Source organism: Vigna radiata, chromosome 7 (assembly GCF_000741045.1).
Source record: "Vigna radiata var. radiata cultivar VC1973A chromosome 7, Vradiata_ver6, whole genome shotgun sequence".
Lineage (NCBI taxonomy): Eukaryota > Viridiplantae > Streptophyta > Magnoliopsida > Fabales > Fabaceae > Vigna > Vigna radiata.
This window is the reverse complement of record NC_028357.1, coordinates 50,583,412-50,597,131: the sequence shown is the minus strand read 5'-3', so window position 1 is coordinate 50,597,131 and position 13,720 is coordinate 50,583,412. Positions and strand designations below refer to the sequence as shown.

At 34.7% G+C, this 13,720-nt stretch overlaps 2 protein-coding genes and 1 long non-coding RNA gene across 6 annotated transcripts; 2 read left to right on the top strand and 1 right to left on the bottom strand.

Annotated features, from left to right (window-relative positions):
* The first annotated feature begins 419 nt into the window (after nucleotides 1-419).
* Nucleotides 420-5,887, top strand: LOC106765663 (DEAD-box ATP-dependent RNA helicase 58, chloroplastic). Of its 3 annotated transcripts, none has more exons than XM_014650352.2 (10): nucleotides 420-766; nucleotides 850-943; nucleotides 1,030-1,143; nucleotides 1,271-1,393; nucleotides 2,853-2,957; nucleotides 3,379-3,537; nucleotides 3,613-3,681; nucleotides 3,896-3,985; nucleotides 4,733-4,917; nucleotides 5,563-5,745. In XM_014650352.2, exons 1-10 carry the CDS (start codon nucleotides 501-503, stop codon nucleotides 5,594-5,596), a joined length of 1,239 nt encoding a protein of 412 aa, XP_014505838.1. In that variant the 5' UTR covers nucleotides 420-500; the 3' UTR covers nucleotides 5,597-5,745. The 3 variants fall into 3 exon arrangements, with proteins under 3 accessions (XP_014505838.1, XP_014505837.1, XP_014505839.1); XM_014650351.2 differs by having other exon boundaries at nucleotides 424-766; nucleotides 4,733-4,873; nucleotides 5,563-5,887; XM_014650353.2 differs by lacking the exon at nucleotides 420-766 and having other exon boundaries at nucleotides 848-943; nucleotides 1,034-1,143; nucleotides 4,733-4,873; nucleotides 5,563-5,887.
* Nucleotides 5,888-6,456: 569 nt separating this feature from the next.
* On the top strand, nucleotides 6,457-10,026 carry LOC111242091. 2 transcript variants are annotated; one of them, XR_002668900.1, is made up of 5 exons: nucleotides 6,457-6,793; nucleotides 8,113-8,244; nucleotides 8,400-8,492; nucleotides 8,723-8,903; nucleotides 9,720-10,026. It is a non-coding gene; the product is annotated as an uncharacterized LOC111242091 (long non-coding RNA). The 2 variants fall into 2 exon arrangements; XR_002668899.1 differs by lacking the exon at nucleotides 8,723-8,903 and having other exon boundaries at nucleotides 6,467-6,793.
* LOC106768666 (glucose-1-phosphate adenylyltransferase large subunit 3, chloroplastic/amyloplastic) lies at nucleotides 7,041-13,542 on the bottom strand. The gene is made up of 15 exons (XM_014653926.2): nucleotides 13,155-13,542; nucleotides 12,746-12,859; nucleotides 12,332-12,505; nucleotides 12,092-12,184; nucleotides 11,877-11,960; nucleotides 11,719-11,774; nucleotides 9,381-9,474; nucleotides 9,180-9,292; nucleotides 8,954-9,026; nucleotides 8,796-8,876; nucleotides 8,467-8,553; nucleotides 8,052-8,156; nucleotides 7,686-7,792; nucleotides 7,552-7,612; nucleotides 7,041-7,235 (listed from the first exon to the last, which is right to left on the bottom strand). The coding sequence occupies exons 1-15, from the start codon at nucleotides 13,380-13,382 to the stop codon at nucleotides 7,134-7,136; spliced, it is 1,572 nt and encodes a 523-aa protein (XP_014509412.1). The 5' UTR covers nucleotides 13,383-13,542; the 3' UTR covers nucleotides 7,041-7,133.
* Between the last annotated feature and the right edge of the window lie 178 nt (nucleotides 13,543-13,720).

Here is a 13,720-nt window from a genome sequence, read left to right as displayed (position 1 = left end):
AATTCAATTCAACTAAACATACCAACTCAAACAATATAAATCCGTCATCTCAACTCAAATAAATGTTAACTTATCTTGATTATCTCATTTTAACTTTTACTTAATCCTATAGTTTCTTAATTTGATATAATATAACATTTCCTAATATTATATATGAGTATCAATTAGAAAACATTATCAATATTAATATTTTTAATTTTAACAATTATTTTATATTTAACCATTTTTAAACGTACTGATAATTGAATTATTTTATTCAAATAAAAAATCAACTAAATTTAAATTGATTTATCTGAATGAAGTATTTAAAAAAATTATAGATCGTATAATAATAGAATTTTAAATTAAATATTTTTTGACAAAAAAAGTAAAGTGGACATTCTGAAATTTGTCGGACAGAAGAAGTAACGTGGTGTAAAAAGAAATTCGTATTTATTGGAAGAGGTAAGACACAGTAAACAGAGTTCATCGTCGGGTTGTCTATCTGCCGTAGAGATGCGATGGACAGCAGCACGGTCTCACTGTTGTCGCCTCTTCCCACTCTTCGTTTTCTTTCATCTGAAAAACTAACTCCTACCTTTTGCGTCCTTCCACCTCACAACCATTTTCTCAAACACTTCTCCTACGCCAATAACCATAATCGCAGCTCCAAATTCAGAACTCCAGAAGCCGTTCTCGATACTTCTCCCATAACCCCAACAGCGCTCACCACTCCCTCTCTCAGAGAATTATGCCAACCTCACGTTCCTCAACACATATTGCAAAGGCAATTTCAAGACCTTTCTCCCTTTTTTTCTTTTTTTTTTTCCTGCTCTGCTTTGTGCAAAGAATCTGAAGAACATGTTTCAGGATGGAAGAGATTGGATATGTAATGCCCACAGGTATCCAGAGGGAAGCTCTGCCTTACCTTTTTTCCGGGCGTGACTGCATTCTTCATGCTCAGGTTATTTATATTTTACACTTTTTTTTATTGTTTACTTGCGTGCTGATCGATGTTCATGTGTAGACTTATTTTCATTTCTTCTTTAGACAGGTTCTGGGAAGACACTCACATACCTGCTTTTGATTCACTCCCTCATCAATGCTGCAAAATCCTCTGTGCAAGCCCTAGTTGTTGTGCCCACCCGGGAACTCGGAATGCAAGTAAGAATTTACTGGAGCTATGATGTCATAACAGTACGTTGCTTATTTTTACTGCAACATGTCAGGGGTAATTCCCTTGGCAAGGGCCACTACGAGTGCTAAAGAACAAACGAATTTCAATTATAAGGTCACTAAGGTCGCTAGGACATTGGCTGCAAAGCCAACCGGAGTTGTTGGGGAGCACAAGTCATGTTCTATCATGGCTCTGCTAGATGGAGGAACACTAAAAAGACAGAAGACTTGGTTAAAGGTAGAGCCCTTTTGTCTTTTTCTTTAACGAGTTCTATTATATTGTATGTTTAATCAAATACTCTCAGTGACTACCAAATGCATGCTGCTGCAATTTTTGAATTCTACTTAGGATGTCCTCTTTTTTAATATTTTTGGACGTTGTTTGAGAGATAATGGGTTTTCGTCTTGCTTCTCACACTTTTCTACCTTCTATTTGATAGGTTTGACACAGTTTACAAAATAAGGAAAAAAAGAAGGTAGTTAGTACAGTTGTAATCACATAACTGTAACAGACTATTATAAATAGTCTTTTTAGGAGCTGAGCAGGGAGTTGTTGGAATGTTTTGAAAAGGGGAAAGGTTAGGAGAGATAGGTCCTCTCGAAAGACCTTGAGTGTTGTACGTGATTGTTCTTGTTCTTACCACATTGGTAGAACTGTTCTGTTCTGTTTCTAATAAGACATCCAAGAATTTGTCTTGGAATTCTCGAGTAAATTGTGGACACCTGTTATGATTAAATCTACTGACTCTTCTGTTCAAAATCTAATTATGTTCCCGCTGTTGATGCAATTAATTCATTCTCTAATTTCTTACTTAGCTCTGTTCCATTTTTCGGAAGCCACAGCTATTAATGGATGCAAAATGCTTTGGTGTGAATTAATTTTAGGGTACTGATCATTTGGAATCAAAACATTAAACAGCTTACGTTAATTGAATTTGTTAAGCAGTAGTGAATTTTAAGAGAGTTCTTTAACGGGAGTAGTTGTTATCGAAGCTTGTAGATGTGACTGATATATCAAAGTGATAAGATAACCTATTTTCTTTGCTATACCGCGTATTCTATTGTTTTTGCTGTTTGGCCCAATAAATAAACTGTATATTGCTAAAGTTATTGAAATAGAGTGCACTCTCTATATGTTTATAATGCCAATGGTTAGCGGATGGGTGTTGACCATTGCAGATTCGGCATCAATGACCAATTCCTTGAGCTTTTGTGTGTTTTTATACGCTTTAGACCTTTATAGGAAAATGGTTTGAATCCCATAAAAATCCATTTAGTCCTAAATTCTTGTACAGCGTAGTATAGATAATTTTATGTTTTAAATATTATAAATTCTTTATATTGGAAGTGCTTATTTGTTCTTATGGAAGTGGCTCATGACTTTTCTTTAAGCTCTGTTTAACTTTTTTCAATAAGCTTCATGGAAAAGCTTATCAAGATAAGCTCTTTTTGCTTATGGATAAACACTTCGACAAAAGCTCATTGAAAAAGTGCTTAATTAAGTTGTTTACCTAAATGTATCTCAAACCTTTACATATGACACGAGAATGATGATATGCGACTGCTCCTTTTGAACATTGCTTTCATTTACTTTGATTTTTTTATATTCTCTTAACTGGTCGCTGGAATCATTAAGTCTTATAGAAAAGACCCTTTTTCCTGCTCTTTTTGCCTTGTTTAACTTTCTCAGGTTTCAGGCAGAGCCACCAACAATAGTGGTTGCAACAGTTGGGAGTTTATGCCAAATGCTTGAAAGACATACTTTTTCGCTTGAAACTGTGCGTGTGCTGATCGTTGATGAGGCAAGAGTTTTGAATTTCAAATTTAAATCACCTAGCCTTTATACAATTTTTTGTAAAATGTAAAAGCAAATTTCCAGATATATTTTGTTTTTGTTGTATCTGCATGTTTAGAAGTAATAAATATGACTGCACTGCACCATCCAACTATAATTGCTTTAAAGAGTTAGTATATCAGGGCTCAGCTAAGTGAAACAAGTTAAATGTAGTTTGAAAATGTTTTTTAGCATATTAGATTTTATTATTTCAAATTACCATGAATGGAAAGTGGAAAGCAGCATTACACCTTTCAGAAAATACCAATTGTGAAATATAAAAATACAAGACTTGGGATTATATATTGTCAATACCTGTTCTTCTTCCCGCCCCTCAGCAATTTCTTAAATATTTTATTTCTTATTATTTTGTATTATTGTCTGCTTAGGTTGACTGCATTTTCAATTCTTCAAAGCAAGTGAGTTCACTTCGAAAGATTTTGACTTCATATTCATCTTGCAATAACCGTCAGACAGTCTTTGCCAGTGCATCTATACCACAGCATAACCGATTTATTCATGACTCTGTGCAGCAAAAATGGACAAAGGTATGTTGGTCTGATTGTGTGTCTGTCTTTTAGGTACCGTAAACTTTCTCTCTGACTTCTTTATTTGTTTTTCAGAGAGATGTGGTCCATATTCATGTCAGTGCAGTGGAGCCCATGCCATCTCGCCTATATCATAGATTTATAGTAAGAAATATTGTTTATTGAATAAATAAACCTTGTGTATCTCTAATTCTACCATGCAAAAATGTACGCCTCTTTCTCTTTCAATGCTTGGTTAGCATATCTGCCTGTCACCCTTAGATCTTGGAAATTTGTATTTAAAATTGTTTAAACTTCAACTTTTTGTCAGTCACTTGTTCATTAAGTAACTTAATTCTTTTACTACTTCAATTATCAGAGATGTGAAACCAAAAGAAAGTTACAAACCCTGTTATCCTTGTTACAATCTGATGCACCCGAGTCTGGCATTATATTTGTTGCTGAGCAGGTATACTAAGAACTTTCTTCTCCTCCTTCAATTAGATTATGCAATAATAATTTTGCATCAATGAGATTATGCAATAACAATTGTGCACAATGAGATTATGCAATCAGTAGGTACCGATCTGGGAGTATAGGAAGTTTACTTTAAATTTTAAACATTTAACGTTAATATATGCCTTACTTTCCTTTACAAATTTTCGGTAGTCCCACGCATGAGAGACAGTATAAATTGTATAATTATCATCCCTGATAAAATACTTTCCCATGTTGTATTGCTATTATCTGCTGGTACTGTTGGATTAGTAATGGCCTTTTTTTTTATCAGTTTTGCATAAACCATTTGACATTTATATTCTAGTAGTTGTGATTGTCATTAGTGCTTGAGCTGTTGAACAGTTTCTCAGATCAAGATCCTCTAGATTGCAAGGTTCACTTTAGAGAGTAATTGCATTGTTGATGATCATTGATTCAAATCTTGCTTAGTTTTGACAAAATAAAAGCACCTGGGTGACAAACTATAGCTTTAGTATAACCATGGTTTTCTCATGAGGTCCTTTCTTCTGTTATGATAATTTCCCTGTAACCCTGCTTAAAGTTCATATTTACAGGACTTGGTTGCATCTATTGATCATTACTTAACAGTTAGTGCCCTTCAAATGATTAGCCCATATATTTACATTTAATATCTGTTAGACTTGGTCATGTGTTATGTGAAATCTATCGACTAAATATTACATATTCTGTTATAAAGTCTGAGAAGTCCAAAAAGGCTGGAAAGGCTCCATCAACGTCCCTTCTGATTGACTTTTTGAAGACATCATACCAAGGTGATTTGGATGTCCTCCTCCTTGAAGACAAAATGAATTTCAATTCACGAGCAGCTTCACTGCTTGTAAGTGCCATTCAGTGGATTGATATTGATATGAGTATTTTTTGGTAATCCCCTAGTCATCTGTTCCCTGTGCATTTTTTACCACTGTATTCTGCATCTCAATTCATTTTAACAGTCATCCTTCAGTCTAAATTGTAGCTTGTTTCGAAATAAGTTTGGATTATAATTTATAGTTAATTTTTAATAAAACCTTGGCAAGAATAGTAGCAACACATTTTCCTTTCCTATTGGATGAATATCATGTGGCTCTTGCTCTGTAACTCTCATTCTCCATTTGGTGGATTCTACTCCCAAACTAGTGGACGCACATAATTACAATTAATAGGAAATAGTGTGTTGAAAAGTGTTAAAAGGTGTGTTGGTAGCACTCTGCAGCCTTGAATCCTTGACATTATTTCCTTGCCCTTGGCAAATAAATCAGTCAACCAAAATTTAAGGGAACTCTGATGGGTATTGGCCGGGGATGATGACATGGACTACAAGTGGGGAAAATTTAGTTCAAGAGTCACCCCAGTTGTTTGCCTAAAACCTACTAGATTTCGAATTCCTAATTTGACTTCCATTTAAACCTTGTTCTTTAGGCTCTCGGAGGTGGTAGCATTAAAATGTGTATTTTGTGAATAAATGACAAGTTAAAATTGAATGGGGGTAATGGCTGGTAACAGCAGTATCTTGTTTCTTTGATTCAGGAGGTTAGAAAAGGAGGTGGATATCTTCTTGTAGCAACAGATATAGCTGCTAGAGGGGTTGACCTTCCAGAAATGTCTCACATTTACAACTTTGATCTGCCAAGGACTGCTGTTGATTATCTTCATCGAGCAGGCCGAACATGCAGGAAGCCTTTTTCTGACATCAATTGTACTGTTACCAGCATTATTGTTCCAGATGAGCGATTTGTTCTGCAGAGATATGAAAATGAGTTGATGTTTGACTGCGAAGAGCTTATTATTCCATAAACCTTGGCTGAAGTTTCATATTTTAATCTGATCGACTATAAATATGTTGTGCCTCAAATTGACTGTATTTTCATAGTCATCTCGCATTTAGAAACGTTTTATATTCTGGATGATCTTCATCATGTGGGTACCTATAGAATATTACAATAACAAGCTACTGAAGATAAGAAAAAATTCCGGACTCTGCCAAGAAGGAATGAGTTTGTGGAATTCCAGCTGCACTCTGAAGGATAGAATTAAAATCTAGTAAAGATATTGTTGAAAGTATTTTTTTAATTTTTTTTATAAGTTGTGAAGTTAGATGTTCGAAGGAAGAACGGAGGATAGTTTATTTTTATGCAATTTTGAAAAATAATGTTAGAAAACAAACATTAAGGGTACATTAAAATAAGTAATTTGACTAAACACTTACTCGGTTATTTTTATAAGGTCAACTTTTATAATCTTATTTTGAAGTTTATAAAAATAATTAAATTATTATTTTTTTCATCATCTTTTGCATTGTAAAAGTTATTTAAATAATATAAAAATAACAGAAGTGGAAATTGAAATGAACTTTTTCCCTAAGGCTACCTAAATAAGATTTATCAAATTTTTGAGTAATTTTTCAATTATCAATTTAGCTAGTAGTAGTCCTTTCCTCTTGAGCTGATTCATCTGCATTGAAAGATGAATTGGACTTGTGAAAGATAAGCATCTAAATAGGCGCATGGTTCTAGACATTTTTTATTCGCATCCCCATACTTTCACTGTATATCTCCATCGGGGGTGGTTGAAAGATTAAAATGCCCCGTGCAATCGTTATCCTTGCTGTCGTTACCTCCTTGTCGTCGTCGTCGCTGTTCCCTTGCCATCGCCGCTCCATGTCTCGTTGCCGCCCTTGTCTATTTGTTGTGTTAAGGAATACTGACTATCACGAATTGCTGCTTCTAACATGGCTACAATGCAAACTACCACTGAAAAGGTGATCCTTTAAATTCTATACTCATTCCTCATCATCATTAAACTCATTTCATTAATTTTCATACTTCGACTCTTATTCCAAAAAAAATCAACGACTTTCCGCATTAAAGAGCCCGATCTAGAAAAGTTCAGCGCAACTGTGTATGTAATTATTATATATAAGTACATTTTCAGAAAAGTTGTCCAGATATGAGATGTGAATTTATCTCTATCATTTCGACAGCACATTGATATTTAATTTTTAAATGTTTTTTTTTTCAAAACTATTATTCATAAAAATTAAAACATTCCCATCCTCAAATTCTTTGTAAACCGGGGCAAACAAACCGCGGGCGAATTTATTATATGACGAGTCCATCTTCAATTACTGAGTTTTTCAATACAATGGTAATCCCAGAACGGATGTAAAACCCTTCTGAAGATCTATCAGCCTCTTGTATGCCCTGTAAGTCATTGAAGGCAGATTTAGTACACTTTTCAGCATATAAAAAATTTGTGGTATCTAAATGATTTTATTTATAGTTTAAATTGTGAATTTTCATGGTGTTCTGTTAAAAAGAAAATGTTTGTCTCACTTATTTTGGGGGTTGTAAGAGAAAATTCAAGCGAGGCTAATTAGTTCTTATACAGTGATTTAGTGAATTGACAAAAGGTTTTAGGAGTATCATAACCCCAAATAAAGTTGGTTATCAATTGGTAGGTGTATCACTTAATCTTCTTGCAATGCTATATATATTTAGAGTAGTTTCAAGAGCATACCTCTGAATTTGCTATTACGACATTCTTTCCTATTCTAGCATTTTTGTCAATGATACAGTTCCTACAGAAATGTGAAAAGTGAGTAAAAAGCGTGAGGAAGTAATGGTTAAGATAGTGAGCATTATAATACATACTTGATTTTGGTATTTTCTCCTATTCCTATCGGAACCCTTCCTTCAGCTAAGAGTTCTGCCACTTCTGCATCGGTTTCATAGAAATCAGCACCAAGCATCACCGTATCCTGCAAAGAAGTGTAATGCACCAGAAGTTATCGAACTAGATGGTCGCACACCTAAGAAAAATACCAAATTTATATTCTACCATAAATACTATTATATTTCTGCGGAACCAAAAAATTGAATGTTAACCTATAAATTTGAGACTTGATGCACAATAGGAACAAAGTATGTATATATAGCAATGTTTATAACAATATGCATCGTCATCTTCTATAATTTTTTAAAAAGATATGGTTAGATGGTCGAATTGGTGCACCAAACCTTTAGATGAACATTTGAGTTTATTCTGGATCTGATTCCAACAACACTATGCTCTATAAAGGAATTATTCAAGAAGCTTCCATGTGATATGATTGAATCAACAATCTGCACGAAAGGACAAATAACAACGATGTGGTTGAGATTCAAAAGCGGAAAAGAGGAGGTTTTCTGAAGTGCAATGGGGATACAACAGGTAAGTAAAAAAATTGTTGAAGATCTAAACACATTAATTCCTCCATATTTGTAGGTACAGCATTCTGCATGTGATAATATAGGCATGAAACAGTATGTTAAATAAATTGTTTTTGCTGTATGCCTAACAAATTAAGTTCACTCTTCTCCTTGCAGTAAGGCTTTGGTACGACTGGTTTGAATTACCAACAAAATTCCTCACGAGAAATTTTGAAGAACTGACCTTGCTATTGTCAATCTTTGTTGGTGGTAAGTTTCTCCTGGATGTATACATTGGTTTTGCTGCATCGTAAAAGCTAAACCTGGGTGGCTGAAAAATTACAGAAGTAAGCTTTTATGGGCAAGAAAGATTTTGGATCTCAATCATTGAACAAGGAAAATAATTCTATGAAATTAATTTGAAAGGATGAAATGAAAAAATGTTTGCAGTTAAGTTTTTTAATTTAACAGTTCAATTAATTTCTTATGTTCACCTCTAGCATATCCCACTAATAAGTAATGAACTCAACACATTCAAGTCATTGAAGCTCAACAAGGTGATTTGACACTCACATGCTCAGTGAGGGCAAGATTTGCCTCAAAGAATGATCTGATGGTCCCTATGTCTTCCCAATAATCATTGAAGAGATAAGCCTGCACACAGAGATTGTCACACCATAGGTAAATAATAAACAGAAAAGATTCCAATGCAATGATTTTTTCAGTCATACCTTCATATAATATTCTCTAGCTGAGGCAGGAATAACCTCTGATCCAAAGTCGTTTGCAGTAGGAAAGCGCCATCTAAATTAAAGTAATTTCTAGCACTTAACAATCAAGCTTTGCAACAAGATGAATTTATTCTCAGAGCATATTTCTGTACTTTTGTAGAATATATTAATAGATGAAGTGAACCACAGGAAAAAGCCTAACATTTAGCCAGATATTAGTCAGTACCTTAGTAGATTAAGAAGGATTTCCTTCTTGAAGACGTACACTCCCATGGAAGCAATGTATGGTTTCTTTTGAGCCTCATCCTTCGAAAGGCCCAAAACGGTTGTATCTACTTGCTAAATTATAAGGCAGTACGTATTAGCAGTGGTTCTAACTGTTGAAACTTTTCGGGAGTGTTATTAGTATAATGAACATAAAGGGTACCATTGCTTTCAACTCTTCTCCTTTAGGCTTTTCACTAAATGAAAGGATCCTTCCTTTGTTGTCTATCTTCATCAGACCAAAATCTGAGGCACGGCTGTCATGGTTGCACAAAAGAGTTCAGAACAGTAACATATGATAAATATCATTAAGCTTACATACTGATAGAAATTGTTGACTCGGCTACTCTTTTGGGTTGATTTTTCCTTGTGGGTTTTAGTCGTAACAATGCTAAAGAAAATAAATGCTATTTTCTAATTCGGATTTAGCTAGCGTACATTGATTGACTTTAATGTCTCATTCATTATATTAGCAAACTCATAAGAATATTTCAATCTGTAGATGGTGGTGATCGTGCATATGAAAGCATATGGGGCATTTTGTTGGTGGTATTTCAGAGGTGACGTTGATGCCCAATGCTCAAGGAACTCACTTTCTATCTAACTTTGCAGAAAATCCTGAACTCCACAAGATAATTTGGGACTGAATCACTATTTTCTCTCTCTTTTATTATTGATTACATTTAAAGGCATTTTAAAGCCTTTCACTATGAAATAAATGTCAATGCTGTTTGCTCCAGGAGCTTGTTTCAGTCCTTAAAAAACTTTATTTAGTTTATAAATCTTCTCTTCTTGGCCTTCAATCCAAAGCCTTGAGGTTGCTCAACATAAACCTCTTCTTTCATCTAGGTTATATTTTACTTTATTTAATCATTTCACACCAATAGTTTTTTGATACTTAACAACTCCCATGTGTTGCTCTTTTCAAAAATATCAATTTCCTTTTACATGACCTTACTCCAGCCGTTTTCTTTAATTGACTCTTAAAAGTTTTATGGTTCCACAATAATTACACCTTGGTGTATTAGGAGTGAATTCCTCATTTCTTAGGTTTTGAATTTTGCTACAAAAATAGTTGTTGAATTTGTTTTCTCTTCCACCCTTTCCTGTCAATTCCAAAAATTCTTCTCATCAGACTTTCAACTAATGATTACCGTTTTCTTTAAGTTGTAAATATAGTCCTTTGATACAAAAGTGTAACAACAAATAAAGATGCAACTCACAATTCGTTCTTCAAGCTTTGTTCTCTTTGAGAACTTCAGCATAAGTAGTTTTAAGAAGGTTCATCGAAGGCTCAACCATATAAATTCGACTTGGTAAGATGGGGTTTTCGCTCGTTCATATATTATTGATTGACTATATAGTCAATATAAGATTTTTAACATATTTCTTCATGCTAAGACAGAGTACAGGACATCTCAAGCATCTCAAGCATGTAATCTAAAAAGAATCCAATAGTAACATAATAGGTCCGGACATACATAAGACCATTGTAATTCAAGAGTTCAAGTATATTGTGTTATAGACCATAGTCATTTTCTTCTCTAACGGCTAAGTTGAGTTTTCTCTCATGACTAACAAAGTGTCAAACATCTGTTATTTGTCCTTTTCATCACAACAAAAATTATTCCTTTTTGGATACGAAGTTTTGCACTCTCAGTTCTCAAATCAAAGAGAATAATCATGCTGTAAAAGTTGTTCAATGTTCAACAGATTTCATTTAAGTTTGGCACACAAAAAGTGTCATGAATTACCTTACCTCATTGCTTTGTTGCAACTCCAATGCTACCTTTGCCTTCTACTTCAACATACTCTTCATTGCCTATTTTAATGTTTTAGGTAAATGAAGAATTCAGGTTAACAAAAGTTTCCCTATCTTCGGCTATATGGTTATCGCAATCGTTATTCAAATACCATAGTTTTTATGCTCTCGAGTTGTCTTCTGCAAATAAAGAACAAGCTTCCTTCAACAAATGAATTGCGATATTGATTTCCAAAATGGAAATCCTCTTGAACATACCCAAATCTTTTGCAACTATAACGCTGTGATTTTCCTTTATCACCAAATGAATTGTGATATTGATTTCCTGCTTCTTTCCCTTTAAATACTTCTTCCAAATGTGACACCTCTTGAAGACACTAATGTTTGTTGATTGATTCATCTTTTTGAGATGATACTGTGAGTTTGGATTAAAGCACACTTTCAAATAATTTCTCAACGCAAGGTAACTATCTTTACTTACAAGATCTAAGTGATTCCATCAACCTTAAATAGTCATGGTTGACAACTCTGTTCACTCAAACAATTAAAACTTTTATTAACAATTCTTTTATCAATAGTATGACAAACTTTTCTGTGTTTTTCCAGTTGCCAATATAAAGAATCACATTAATACTACTAACTTTCAATAAGAATTCACTGTCCACCAAACCCTTACGACAGCCTATCAATCTATGTTGAAATAATTGGAAAGTTAAAATGTGTGATGCAAGCAAGCTACCTGTCGTCCATTGGCAGACAAGAAAGAGTGATATCTGCACCACTCTCGCGGTGATTCTGCATATGAAAATGAGTCCAAACATCTGAGACAATAATTTGATTGCATAAACTGAACTGAAAGGGGGAAGAATTATTTGATTTTATGGCACAGCGCCTTACTTTAACGAAGTCCATATAATCCATTCGATAGAGGTGATCCCCAGAAAGAATCAACACATCCTCAATGCCCTTGCTTCTTGGATCCTACAACAACCAAGTATATTCACACTGAACTCCCAACTAGCCAGCCCAAACAAGAAAAATCTATATATATATATATATATATATATATATATATAAATGATGCAGTTACATCAATGAGTGTAACTTAATACCTCAAAGAGCCAGTGGAACTGCCTCACAGCATCAGCAGTACCTTGAAACCACTTTTTACCTGCCTCCCCTGGGGTTTGGGTTGCTGCAAGAACCTGAAAGAGAACGTTGAACTCTGATAACCTTCAGGAGCATAGTTCTTACTACTTAATAGTCTATTTTTTTTTTAAAGATCATTAAGAACTTAAGCATGATTGACGTAAAATGCAAGCATGTAAAAAAGATGGAAGATGAGGAGATACCTCTACGTAGCCATCTCCAAAGGTGACTCCATTACCAGAGTTGTAAGCACGTGCAATGTGCCTGTTGAGTGAGGCTGAGTTAAACTGAGTGAGAATGTACACCTTGTTTATACCACTGTTGATGCAGTTACTCATTGGCACATCAATCAGCCTGTAAGCACCTCCAATAGGAACCTACCATAGCAAACTCCTCAGCTATAAATTTATATGTAACAGTAGCATTTTCATTTGATATCCCATTGGTCGCGTTTTTCATTTTTTTTATTGCCTAAGTGTTAAAAAGTAAGCACTTAGTTAGAGAAAAGTTTCTGCTCACATAAGCAAAAATTTTAGTTAACCAAGTTGTATGCATGCACCATTATGTTTTGATAGAATAACTATAAAAATGGTAAATTAAGAGGAAAATAAACTTACAGCAGGCTTGGCTCGTCGCTTAGTGAGAGGGAAGAGACGGGTTCCAGCTCCTCCACCAAGTATAACTGCCAACACTGTTCTTGCGTTTCTTCTTTCCATTTCTAAGTCTCTCAACTGCACTACCCCATTCATCTTGTTCAAAACTGAATAATGCTATATATGTTGCATACACTAACTCTCACAGATTACGCATAAACCCACGTGGCAGCCTTAAAATTGAAGTCCTTTTGCACACTTTAAATATTTGTTTGTGAATTCGTATATTCACATTTTACAAAATTTAAACATCATGAGTACACTTGAAAACTTAATGTATGACATGTTTCAAGTCGTTTGTTTGAAGAAAATGATGTGAAACAAAATCAGAAGTATCTGAATGAATTATAGAATTTGTGAGAGTAAAGTAAACCTTGGATTCAGTGGATAATAGGTCAGTTGTGAGAGACATGCATATATGGTGCTGAGGCTTGACATTCTTAGAGCAAGCAGTTGTGGGAGAAGCAGTTTTTAAATGAAGCTTACGTCCCATGAGTTCCCCATTGCAAAACTTGACAAGCTTCCAGTTCCGACCACACCTCATTCCATGCAGCTGCAGTGTTGAGGACACCGTTATCTGGCCGCCGGCAGAGGCTGCCATTGTTCCGGGGAGAAAATGGGAATTTACGTAGTTAAGGTTGTCTTGTGTGTGTATTTATGTCGTAGAGAAGAAGCAGAGAGAGAGAGCAACCATGAATGTGTGTGGAGATTTGGATACATGCATATCCGGGTATTTTGGAGGATTGGGCCACGTTATCCAAATTCAACAGCATCCACCAGTTTGGTTTCTGTTATTACAAAATAAGTGCACATGTCCAATGACACTTTAGACCTTACATTTTCTTTGGCATCACCAAACCATTTCACGAATATTCCATGCTCATTCCTAATACCTCTTTTCTCAGGAATTACTCCTTCTGCTATACTCTCGTCCACCAG

Excerpts from the sequence above, each read along its gene's own strand:
- LOC106765663 (XM_014650351.2), top strand. The coding sequence starts at position 501 with ATGGACAGCAGCACGGTCTCACTGTTGTCGCCTCTTCCCACTCTTCGT. Across the intron at positions 2,958-3,378 it reads GTGTGCTGATCGTTGATGAG|GTTGACTGCATTTTCAATTC; the intron begins GCAAGAGTTTTG and ends TTGTCTGCTTAG. Across the intron at positions 3,682-3,895 it reads GCCTATATCATAGATTTATA|AGATGTGAAACCAAAAGAAA; the intron begins GTAAGAAATATT and ends TTCAATTATCAG.
- LOC106768666 (XM_014653926.2), bottom strand. The coding sequence starts at position 13,382 with ATGGCAGCCTCTGCCGGCGGCCAGATAACGGTGTCCTCAACACTGCAG. Across the intron at positions 12,506-12,745 it reads AGCGACGAGCCAAGCCTGCT|GTTCCTATTGGAGGTGCTTA; the intron begins GTAAGTTTATTT and ends TTGCTATGGTAG. Across the intron at positions 9,027-9,179 it reads ATCCTTCTTAATCTACTAAG|ATGGCGCTTTCCTACTGCAA; the intron begins GTACTGACTAAT and ends ACTTTAATTTAG.